This window comes from Onychomys torridus, chromosome 6 (assembly GCF_903995425.1).
Source record: "Onychomys torridus chromosome 6, mOncTor1.1, whole genome shotgun sequence".
In the NCBI taxonomy this organism is placed as follows: Eukaryota; Metazoa; Chordata; class Mammalia; order Rodentia; family Cricetidae; genus Onychomys; species Onychomys torridus.
Window position 1 is genome coordinate 53,722,202 of NC_050448.1, and position 12,480 is coordinate 53,734,681.

Genomic DNA, 12,480 nt, shown 5'->3' on the forward strand with positions numbered 1-12,480 from the left:
CCACCTGGCTTTGCCTCCCGAGTGCTGGGATTAAAGGCACGAGCCACCACCACCAGGGTGTGCCACCATTGCCTGGCTGGGATATTCTTAATTATAAATGACCAGCCTTAGCTTGGCTTGTTTCTTGCTAGTTTTTCTTAAATTAACTCCAACTGTCTTTTGCCTCTGGGCTTATCACATTCTCTTACTTCTGTAAATTTTATTTTTTCCCCATGGGTTGCTGTGTAGCTGGGTGGCTGACCCAAGAGTCCTCCTCCTTTTCTGGATTCTTCTTCTCCCAGATTTCTCATTCTATTTATCTTCTCTACCAGCCAGCCATGCCTATTTCTTATTCCTGCCTCACTATTATTCATTCAATTCTTTATTAGACAATCAGGTGTTTCAGACAGGTAGAGTAACACAACTTCATAGAGTTAAACAAATGCAACATAAACAAAATCAACACACCTTAAAATAATATTCTATATACCTCAGTTGTGTTGGGTGCATTATGACATCCACCTTGGTGCTGTGTCCCTTAATCTTTTTTGTTCCCCTTACCAGGTCTCTAAATATTTGCCTCTAAAGTACTATCTTATTCCCTTTGTAAACCATTTGAAGAAATTATCAATTAATTTTTTTGCATCCCAGACAAGTAATATCACAACTTACACATAAAAAGAAATTCATTTTCAATGGTTATGTTAGCTTTTCAACTCAATGTTATATATGTATCTGATATGATCATTCATATATATATATATATATATATATATCTATTAAGAGAAGCAAATTATAATTGGGAAGCTGAGACAAATGTCTTTAATATAATATTGTGTAACTTTGCTTTTTTGTGTGATATTTAGCTTTTAATGTTTCAGTGTTTATAATTTGAACATTTAGTAATGCTAGGAAAGCACTGAAATTATCAAATGATGCAAATATAGAGTCCACTATTGGAGAAACAAATGCTATTTTACCAACTTACAAGCCAATCCTTAATTAAAATTAATTAATTATGTTATCAGACTGTACTTTAAAAAATCTTTGACATGCTGATCAGATTTAATTGATTTAACATTAGCTGAAATTTAAATTTAACGTTAGTTATGGTTAATTACTGTCACAAAGGATATGTCCTTGCTTTTCATTTACATAAATTAACTTTCTCAAGGAATTCACATAAATCAATTGCATTTCTTTTAAATGTAATAGCAAACAACAAAACAGTAATTTTTAATTTAACTTACTTTAATTTAAGTAAATTAGTAAACAACAAAAAACTAACTAGAATGTAAAATACTCTATTAATGTAAACAAAATGGCCAGTATTTTAATTGAAATCTCTGAATCAGAACAGGATATAAAAGCAAGAGTTCAGTAATAGAGACTCTTGGAGACACACATCAATCTCAGTGTATCAGAAAGAGCAATCTGTTATCAAACCAACATTAGTATACCAGATAGCCACCTGTTATTACACCAACCTCATGTACCATATAGTGCCACCTGTTATCACACCAACATTGGTGTACCAGATAGTGCCACCACCTGTTATCACACCAACATTAGCACACCAGATAGTGCCACCACCTGCTACCACAACTCAGCCAAGGGAAACTACAATATTTCCAAGAGCTGCCTCAGCTTTACTAAATGGTGAAATTATCACTCTTTTTAAATAAACCATCATTTAATAAATAAGTACTTTCTTGATAAATTTTAGCATTTAGCTGAAAAAAATGAAGATATTAAATTATTTAAAACATGATAATGACAAAAAAATCCCTGATAGTCTGTCTAACAGCACACAGACCTCTGCTGTGAAGGTTAGGATTCACTGGGAAAAGCCAGCCCAGCCCTCTACTCCATGCAAGTTTATCATCCTGGTCCCTTGACATGTAGGCCAGACCAGACTTAATCATCTAGCATACACCTCTGACACTCCATGATACAAATAAAAGTAAAGAATTGTATTAGTTTCTGGGAAATGAAGAACCTGTTCTTTCTAAACCTCTGTCATAATATATGGTGGCTATCCTAATGCAGCCCCTCTCCAGGTTAGAGAGCAGGTTCTCTCTCTCTCTGTCTCTCTCTCTGTCTCTCTCTGTCTCTTTGTCTCTCTCTCTCTGTCTGTCTCTGTCTGTCTCTGTCTCTCTTTCTCCTGTCTCTCTCCCTCTCCCTCTCCCTCCCTCCCTCCCTCCCTCTCCCTCTCCCTCAGTTCTGTCTTCCTGTCTGTCTCTTTTCCCCTCTCTTACCAGTCTGACTATTGTATGCTATTATATCACACCTCTGTACTCCTAATGCCCTCTCACTTCAGGGTCCAATTTTGATAGCCTCTCTCACATTATCATGAGGGTCACTATTGTAATTATGATTATTCTGCAGGATAATTTCATATCAATTCCTTTCCCAGTCTTAACATTCAGACATGTGCTTTTTATATAGCATACCATCTAGCATCTCCCAAGATCCCTTGCATATGGAAGAGGAGGGTGGAGTAATGGCTGGAGTCCTGCTACCCTCTTTCCTACTGCCAATAGCTAAGCTATCATTTCTCTGTAATATTCTGCTCAGTTAGTTGCCATGACTACTAAGCAAAGTAGTCTCTAGCCCAAGATGGTGCTGGAATGATCATGCTATGCCCAGTGAAAGAAAGACCACACTACTACATGATTTTTGAGCTCTGTGTCACTCAAAACCAAAAAAGGCTAAGCATCCTTCTGCAATGGGATAGAAAGTTTTTTTTAGATACAATGGAAACAGATTAAAGAAATTAACTTACTGGCAACCTTGGTATTTGGACATGACGTGATGAGCTGTTACTTAGTCTGGATATGATGTGATGAGTTGGAGCCCTGTGGTTGATGGAACCCTGGCATGTGTCAGCAACTCAGCTATTCATTAAAGCTGTGTATCCCAAAACTTTGGTTTGGACTAGGTTACTGTTTGTACTATTTTTGCCATTGCCATTGGTATGCTTTCGTATAATTTTAATTTAGCTGATCTAATTTTGACTTGGAAACAAAGTAGGAAGATGAAAATTAAAGCAATTTATGAGCTTAGTGCAGAATATCAAACCAGTGTTTTAACTTTTCTCAATTGTATTTATGTCCCATGAAAGTTCATTTTGAAGGGGCAATAATAACAGCTAAGAAATGAAGCTTCATGCATGTAAAATGCTTTAGTGTTACTCAAGGCACAATTTGAACTCTACTGACAAATTTATTCTTGTAATTATTATGGTAAAATCAAGTAGGTCCAATCGGACTCCAAAGAATAACTCCAAACTTATAGTTACATAGACAGACCTGGATAACCTCAGTGGACCACAAAACAAAAATATCAGACATGAACATGAGAAAGAGATTTGTAAGGGGGCTGGGTAGTAAGAAGAGCTAAGGAGGGAATGGTGAGAGGGGTCCATCTGCATTGAATAACACCTTCAATATCTCTAATATTATACTTAATAATAATAAAAAGTCCTATGATTTCAATACACTCTGAAAAGGGAAAGTAAAACTCAAGGAGAAAAGAATCTGACAGCATTTGAAATCATTTCTCATTTGGTTTTATTGCAAGCTCCTTCACTGTGTATTTGAATTTCTGTAATAGTTTTTGAACATACTGTTCAATGATATTTTGAAATGAACTGGCTATATCAACAAGAGAACCAAATGATTTCCTTTTTTTTTAAATTTCAGAATTTCTAATTCAGGACAGCCCTTTTGGATCTTGTGAAAATAAGTACTGTGGCTTAGGGAGGCACTGTGTCATCAGCAGAGAGACAAGGCATGCAGAGTGTGCCTGCATGGACGTTTGCAAACAGCACTACAAACCTGTGTGTGGATCTGATGGGGAATTCTATGAAAACCACTGTGAAGTGCACAGAGCTGCCTGCCTGAAAAAGCAAAAGATCACCATCGTTCACAATGAAGACTGCTTCTTTAAAGGTAAGAGGAGGGTGAGGCTTACAGCATCACTGTCCTTTATCTTTCCCAGTCTCTATTAGTGCTGTTAAGATTTCAATATAGTATGATTTTATCTCTGTAATTGTCTAAAAAAGGAAAATGACAGAATAAGCTTAACAAAACCATGAAGCATCAGTGTATGGAAATTTGCATGGATAGAATTCTGATATTCATTTATGAGAAGAAAGCTGGCCAAAATCTGACTCACAATTTAATATAGCATTCAGCATTGTGCCATATGGCTTCCCATTCATGGAGTTATTATAGGGACAGAGGGTAGCCAGTTTAGTCTTTAGGCAAAATCTCCCCAGTGCAAAACACCTAAAATGCTGTGGAAGGCACAGGGAATGCCAAGCCATGCTGTGGCAGCTTCTCATTTCTTCTTGATCTACAAACAGTTTCAGCACACAACTCAAATTATATGGGACCTCTAATTACTCACTTCATAACAATAACATCATAAGAAATTCAACTAGCAAATCCGAGGCAATATTGGTTTAACATTTTAAAGTATTCATACAATTGAAATGTATTGCATTCATACAGTTGAAATGATGGTCTAGTGAATAGTACTTCTGAATTGGTAATAAGATATGCCATTTTATCATGTTCTATAGATAAATCATCAAAAGGCTTTAGCATTATTTATTTATTTATACCTCAGTTTATTACTTGGTTATTTAAGTTAGAGGAAGTGTTTTCTTTTTAGTATTATGACTCATTTAAATTCTAGAGTCAAGTATAAAACATCCATTGTTCTAACAGGTCAATGATCAAGTTGATTCTTAAAGTTTGGTGAATTCCTGCATCTCAGTTAATCAGAATACTCTTTAATTGTGCTCATACTATATAAATTACAGGGCATTTCTTTCTTGAATTTTGGTTAAAATATATTGCACCCTTCATTTGCCAATTTATTAACAATGATGATTTAAAATTGTTAATGTTCAATATATTTTTTTCAATAAAGTGTATTTCAGGGAGGCAAAACTGCTAGCAGGACACTTTAAAGACAGCAAAGGATCTGGTATGCTGCGGTCATTGTGGTTTCTAGATGCAACATGTGATGTGAAAGAGTAAGAACATTATAGCTATGCATTGCATCCTGTGGACATTTTTCAAAGAGTTTTGCAACAGTAGATTCTCCTCCTTTACTAAATGGAAGATGTTATGGATTCAAATTCATCTCTTTGTCTTTTCAGTTCAACCAATGTCGTCAATATTTAATCATTTATGTTAGACTTTTAAAGAGAATATTCTTCAGTCATTTTAACCTAAGATAGTAGATTAAAAAATTATACTACCACATTGGTATCATAAATTTAAGCAAATCATATTTAATATGTAACTGAATAAGTACATTAAGTTATAGTCTTCTTTTTCAATAACATTTGTGTGTAAATGTGCATGTTGACATATGTGCATGTGCATGCCAACAGTATCCACAAAATCCAGGAATTTCAGATCCATTGGAACTGGGTGACTGTGAGTTACCTAGTGTAGGTACTGGGGAACAAAACCAGGACATCTGGAAGAGTAGTGTGTACACTTAGCTATTCAATCCTATTTTAAAGTGAGGTTCTGTTCACCTGGCATGTACAATTGAACATGTAGAAACATGTGATTAAATACCATTTTAGAAGATAAACAGTGTATTTTAGTGTTCTGCCTGATAACTGAGCACTTGTTTACAATGTCACCAAATACTTAAATCAACAAGAAATGTATGAACAATAGTTTGGGTCTCTTTAGAATTTACCATTCAATGATTGTCTGAAAAGCTTCTGTCCTTTAGACTCATCCTGTATCTTAATTAAATTTATGTATGCTTCAAAATACATTTTCATCACAGAGTATTGAAGTATCATTTATTTTATTTAGAGTTAACATTAACATATTTCCAGCTCCCAGAAATTGAGGATTTTATGTTTGTTTTAGCATTATGCCAAAGGAAGTTAGTTTCTAAAATGCCTTTATATGAGCAGAGAAAGGGTAAGTAAAAAACAAAACAAAGTACTTGTCCAGTTAGGAGTGTACATGTGGACACTTTGAAATGTGAAATAAATTCCACTCACAGAAGCTGGCCTTAATGTAGTGTATTGTAATAGATGCTGTGATTATGAACTTTTTAAAAAGAATTTTAATCTTTTACCTTGTTTCTTACAATGTCATATAGAAAAAAACAATTAAAAATATTAAGTTCACAGCTGAAAAATCTTGTAATTAGTTAGATGATTCAATTTCAAAGCCAAGCCAAGTCAAAACAAATCACACATACAACACATTTTGTATTTTAAGACTGAAAATTGACAACTGTGAAAATCTTAGATGAGAAATTAACCAAGATCTATCGGCTAATCCACGTTAATTTTTAAATCAGCACTTTTATTGTTTAAGAATTGCATACATTAATGTAATGTGTTTGGATGAAATTCAAACTCCATTCCCTTCCTCTGACTGCTTTATTTTCCCCAACATTTTACAGAGCAGAGCCACACCCACATTTCAGTAGCCTTCTACATGTAGGGACTTGAATGCAGGATGTACAATAGCTGTTATGACACAGAGACGAAGATGGTTTTGGCCATTGCTTTAAGATATTGTCCTTACTTCAAAAATCCACTTCTTTAGTTATATTAGATCTTTACTGCTTGTATCATTTGACTACGGAGGTGAATAAGGAGACTGCCATGAGTTGTAAAGTTGAATAGAGCAAAATACATACAAAGAAGTGCGAATAAGTGAGTAAGTCTGAGTCGTGTGTGGGAACTGGATAAGACTCAGAATCCTAGTTACAATGTACTAACACAATTAGAACAACACTGCCCTTGGAAGGAGCTACATACAGGGCACATGCGATATACATGTCATTTTACACAAATTTATGAGATTCAACCATTATCACAAAATATTAAATCATAAAGTATTATAACACCAGAAGCACAGACTCTGAAAGAAACAATCCATCAATGGGATCTGTTGAAACTGAGAAGCTTTTGCAGAGCAAAGGACATGGTCAACAAGACAAAGCAACAGCCTACAGAATGGGAAAAGGTCTTCACCAACCCCACATCTGACAGAGGGCTGATATCCAGAATATATAAAGAACTCAAGAAATTAGACATCAAAATGCCCAACAGTCCAATTAAGAAATGGGCTATAGAACTAAACAGAGAATTCTCCACAGAGGAAGCTCAAATGGCTGAAAGACATTTAAGGAATGGCTCAACATCCCTAATTATCTGGGAAATGCAAATCAAAACAACTCTGAGATACCACCTTACACCTGTCAGATCAAAAACACAGAAGACGGCTTATGCTGGAGAGGATGTGGAGCAAAGGGAACTCTCTTCCACTGCTGGTGGGAATGCAAGCTTGTACAGCCACTTTAGAAATCAATATGGCGCTTCCTTAGAAAATTGGGAATTCATCTCCCCCAAGACCCAGCTGTAGCACTCTTGGGCATATACCCAAGGAATGGTCAGTCATACCACAAGGGCATTTGCTCAGCTATGTTGATATCAGCATTGTTTGTAATAGCCAGAACCTGGAAACAACCTAGATGCCCTTCAACTGAAGAATGGATAAAGAAAATATGGTACATATACACAATGGAGTACTACTCAGCAGAGAAAAACAATAACATCATAAGGTTTGCAGGCAAATGGATGGATCTAGAAAAATTCATCCTAAGTGAGGTAACCCAGACTCAGAAGGACAAACATGGTATGTACTCCCTCATAGGAGGATACTAGATATAAAACAAAGAGGACTAGACTGCTACACAACTCCAGGGAGTATACCTAGAAAATGGGACCCTAGAAAAGACACAGGGATCACTCAATGACAGAGAAATGGATGAGATCTACATGAACAACCTGGACAACAGTGGGAGTAATGAAGAATAAGGTTTGAGGGAAAGAAAGCTTAGGGGAGCAGGAGATCCCAACTGGTTCAAGAACAGAAAGGGAGAACAAGGAATAACAGACCATGATAAATGAAGACCACATGAGAACAGGAATAGGCAGAGTGATGGAGAGGTTCCCTGAAATCCACAATGATACATCCTCTGTAGACTGCTGGCAATGGTTGAGACAAAGCCTGATCTGACCTAGTCTGGTGATCAGATGACTAAACACCCTAACAGTCGAGCTGGAACTCTCATCCAATAACTGATGGAACTGGATGCAGAGATCCTCAGACAGGCCCCAGGTGAAGCTCCCAGTGTCCAATTGTCGAGAAAGAAGAGGGACTGTAAGAGCGTGAATTGTTGAGCCCAAGATTGGAAAAAGCACAGGGACAAATATCCAATTGAATGGAAGCACATGAATTATGAACCAAAGGCTGTGGAGCCCCCAGCTGGATCAGGCCCTCTGGATAAGTGAGACAATTGAACAGCTTGAACTGTTTGGGAGGCACCGAGGCTGTGGGACCAGGACCTGTCCTTAGTGCATGAGCTGGCTGTTTGGAACCTGGGGCTTATGCAGAGACACTTTGCTCAGCCTGGAAGGAGGGGACTGGACCTGCCTGTACTGAATCCACCAGGTTTAAATGAGTCCCCAGGGGAGTCTTTGCCCTGGAGGAGATGGGAATGGAGGGAAGGGGATGGGGGAATGAGGGAGTGGGGGCAGGAGGGGGGAGGACAGGGGAACCCATGGCTGATGTGTAAAATTAAAACGCAAATATAATAATAATAATAAAATAAAAAATCATAAAGTATTGAAAAATAGTCGAAAATAGTCACTATTTAAAGAAGGCATCAGTTATACTATTTACTACTTGTTTGATTTTAAGTTATTCCTATTTGTTTTTTAAAGTGAGTTTACAAGGTACATGTTTGGTATTTGTATTTAAATTAATTAAAATAGACTTAATTTGTATAATCATGTGTATTGAATGATTGAAATTGTGCTTAGAATTTTCATTAAAATATCTGTATCTTGTTAAATATTGTATATAGTCTTACTTCTGTCTCATTTAGTACTTATTATTAAATATCGAAAGTCTCTGTAGTAATCATACTATTTCCTGAAAATGAAATGTATAAATGATTTTTACCAAAATTTATGTTAGTGATATGTGGCTTGTGGACTTTGAGGTACAATATTTCATGAACACATTTATTTTCTAATTTAGCTCCATCTCCATTTATTCCATTATGTAACAGTGGCTCTGGTTGGATATAAGTGTTAGCATCAGCTACTTTGTAGTAATGTTCAGCATAGCTTAAGTATTATACTTTTACACAATTCCAAGCCATTTATTTTTGTGCTAAGAAACTCTTACCTGAAAGTCATTTTCTTTTTTTTTTCGAGACAGGTTTTCTCTGTGTGGCTTTGCTCTTTTCTTGGAACTCACTTGGTAGCCCAGGCTGGTCTCAAACTCACAGAGATCTGCCTGTCTCTGCCTCCTGAGTGCTTGGATTAAAGGCGTGTGCCACCACCACCCGGCGAAAGTCATTTTTTCTTTAAGGGTTGTCTAGACTGCATGTATTCACACTAGCACTACAAGTACCATTTCCTGACACTGGGTCAGTCTGTCACACAAAGTGGGATTTACTTACTCAGAATGTAGAGGTTAGCTGGAGTACGAAAACCCAGATACAAACTATGTCAAAACAAAGAGGGAATAAACCTCTTATGAGAAAGTCAATTGAACAGAACCCCTTTTGCCATTTACTGTGCTGGGAATAAAACTGCCATAAAGGCAAATGTTCTATGCACTTAAATGTACATCACAAGCAGTAAGAACTTGGAGATCTGGCTGTTACATTTATCCATGCAATATTTGAATGAAATTTCACATTGTTACTCTTTTCCTCACATAATCTGATCAGGCATTTCCATACCATTTTATGTGTTTTTAACATGACTTTTAAATCAGAGAATTACAGAAGCTACAGTTGAAAATGGCTGAGAGAGATATTTTTAAACACACCAGTGAATATCATGAGCTACTTTGCACATATATCTAGGATGCCTTTCTTTTGCAAAGTGCACCTTCAAAAACCTTCTATTTTATTTTATGTTTATACATGCTGTTATACCACTTTAAGAAAAAAAGTAAACTTGAAGGGTGAACACACAGATTTTTATTTGTTTACTGTTTGGTGAATATTAATCATCTGAAATTCAGGTTGACGGTGAAATTAGTAAGATGGGCAATGATAAAGTTGGCAAAATCACCCAAGTGGTCAACCAAGAAAGTTGTTTCTCTGTATTCACTCAGCACTCATTACAAAATAATTTAATTTCATTACTTTTGTTGAATTTATGTGAAAATTTTCTGTATTTGATGGTATAAAACAATTGCCTAACTTCATCTTGACTTTAGCTTGATACTATGTTCCCCTAATTTTACAGATATATGTAATATAGTTGCTAAATGTAATGATTATATATTTACCTGTCACTTATAAATAGTTATTGGATTCATGATATATAGATGTGCAATATAAAATGAAAATGAGCTAAACATTAAAATAATATTTAGGCTAAATAAATCACTCGATGAGGGCTTTTATGAGGGATATTCAGCAATGTGTTACATATATAACAATGCCTAGAAGAACAGATCATTGGGAGAACTTTTGCTTAACATGCAGGAGACCCAAAGTCCAACACCCACATCAGAAAGAGAGAAAAAGAAAAAAGGAAATAATATAGGAATTATACACACACACACACACACACACACACACACACACACACACACACACACATATATGAAAGGAAGGAAGGATGGAAGAGATGAAGGAAGGAAAGAATGAAGAGAACAAAAGAAGCAAGCAAGCTTTCAAACTGGGAGAACTTGAGAGGGCAGCAGAGGAAGGCAAGGAGGATATCAGCAATATAGTCAATCATTTAAAGAAACCTGTAGCAGTGGTGCTAATTCATCATAGTGCATGAGTGGACTGAAAAAAAAAATCAACAAGCTCCGGGAAATATAAATGACCTGACAGCATTCAAACAGAAAGTGAATGTTGACCTCAGTTAGGAAGTAAAGGATGCTGTGTTTACCTTTATGGGCTATAGTAGTTTACACTACACATTTCCCCTCTGGTAATGACTTCCATGTGAATATTTGCAATCACTTAAATACACTCTGACTTTAACGGTATTTGTGGAGAATATTTCATGTTTTATTTTCTATGACTGTAAGAATTTTTCATAACACTTGTGAGCATAATATTAAAGAAGGCAATAACTCAAAGCCATTTTAGTAATTCAAATACTACTTCTATCTTCAGGCTGTTTAGACACAGTTTGGTCATCCTTGAGCAATAGCAACTTTAGCATTATGCTAATTTTCTTACTATCTTGTTTTTGGTTGCCAAATATGAGAGTAGTATATCTTCAGACTGTTAAAAAATAAAGAATGTTTCTTTTTTTTTTTAAACAAATCAATACCAAACCATTATGTTCAATATGGTTAACTTTCGGCCTTAACTTGTGTATTTGAAACTCAGCATAATGAAAATAATAATTGACCATATTTCACATACAAAACTGGGATAAAATATCTTCAAAAATGAGTATGTGAATTGTTCTCTCTCTCTCTCTCTCTCTCTCTCTCTCTCTCTCTCTCTCTCTCTCTCTCTCTCTCTCTCTCTCTCTGAGTATCGAACCCAGGGCCTTGTGCTTGCTAGGCAAGCACTCTACCACTGAACTAAATCCCCAACTCCCCTTTTTTGGGGGGATTGTTCTCTCTTAATTTGAGTTATATTCCTTTTTAAATTGTTTTCAAACTTACCACCAGCTATTCCAGAGAACATTTGAAAATTTATTCACAATAAAATTAAAACCAAATGTAAAAGGGAATAGCTTTGCATGTTTTCCTCTAGACAGCTATGTGGAAGGAAAACATTTACACACAATTGCATTCAATAAAGAAAACTAGATACTTCCAAGTACAATGTAAAGATATTATGGTTAGTTAGTAATGCTGCTCCTTTGACACTGGTTAAGAAAAATAGAAAAACACATCTTTAGGTTGGTTATGGTAGCAAAATACCTGCAATCCTAATACTCAAGTGATAGAGGCAGGAGAATCATTTCAAGGTTGTCAGAACCTTGTGTAGCCAGTTTAAGGTTAATCTTAGTTACAGAAAAGCCTTTTCAGAAAACAAAACAAGCAAACAAACAACAAAAATGTAAAAATTCAATAAATGAAGAATGTCTTCAGTTTAATTAATATCAGTGTAAATAAATTTAACTGAATAATATTCAATAAGTTTTAGAAGAAGAATCAGTGTTACATATAGTGATTTATCAGTCATATAGAGCAGAGATCCAATACTTTGTGTAGCACATATTAAAGCAGATCATCCACATTTAATGTATTCTCTACATAATAATCACCCTAAGGGATGCTTCTAATCAAAATATGCATATATAATGTTTTGCATAATGGTTTCTAAAGTTATCCCACGAAATCCGGACATTAGCTGTCAATACATTCTTTTTTCAGTATATTTTTCTTTTGGCCTAACCTAAATTGCACACTTATAAATCTCCATAAAAGATTTCCT

General features: G+C 35.6%; 1 protein-coding gene across 3 annotated transcripts in view; it reads left to right on the top strand.

The window, feature by feature from the left end:
- Positions 1–12,480, top strand: part of Fstl5 (follistatin like 5) — a 572,741-nt gene that overhangs the window by 207,195 nt on the left and 353,066 nt on the right. For all 3 annotated transcript variants that reach the window (XM_036190876.1, XM_036190875.1, XM_036190878.1), the window contains one exon: positions 3,684–3,932. In XM_036190876.1, the coding sequence (XP_036046769.1) occupies positions 3,684–3,932 (249 nt within the window). The remainder of the gene's footprint in view (positions 1–3,683; positions 3,933–12,480) is intronic.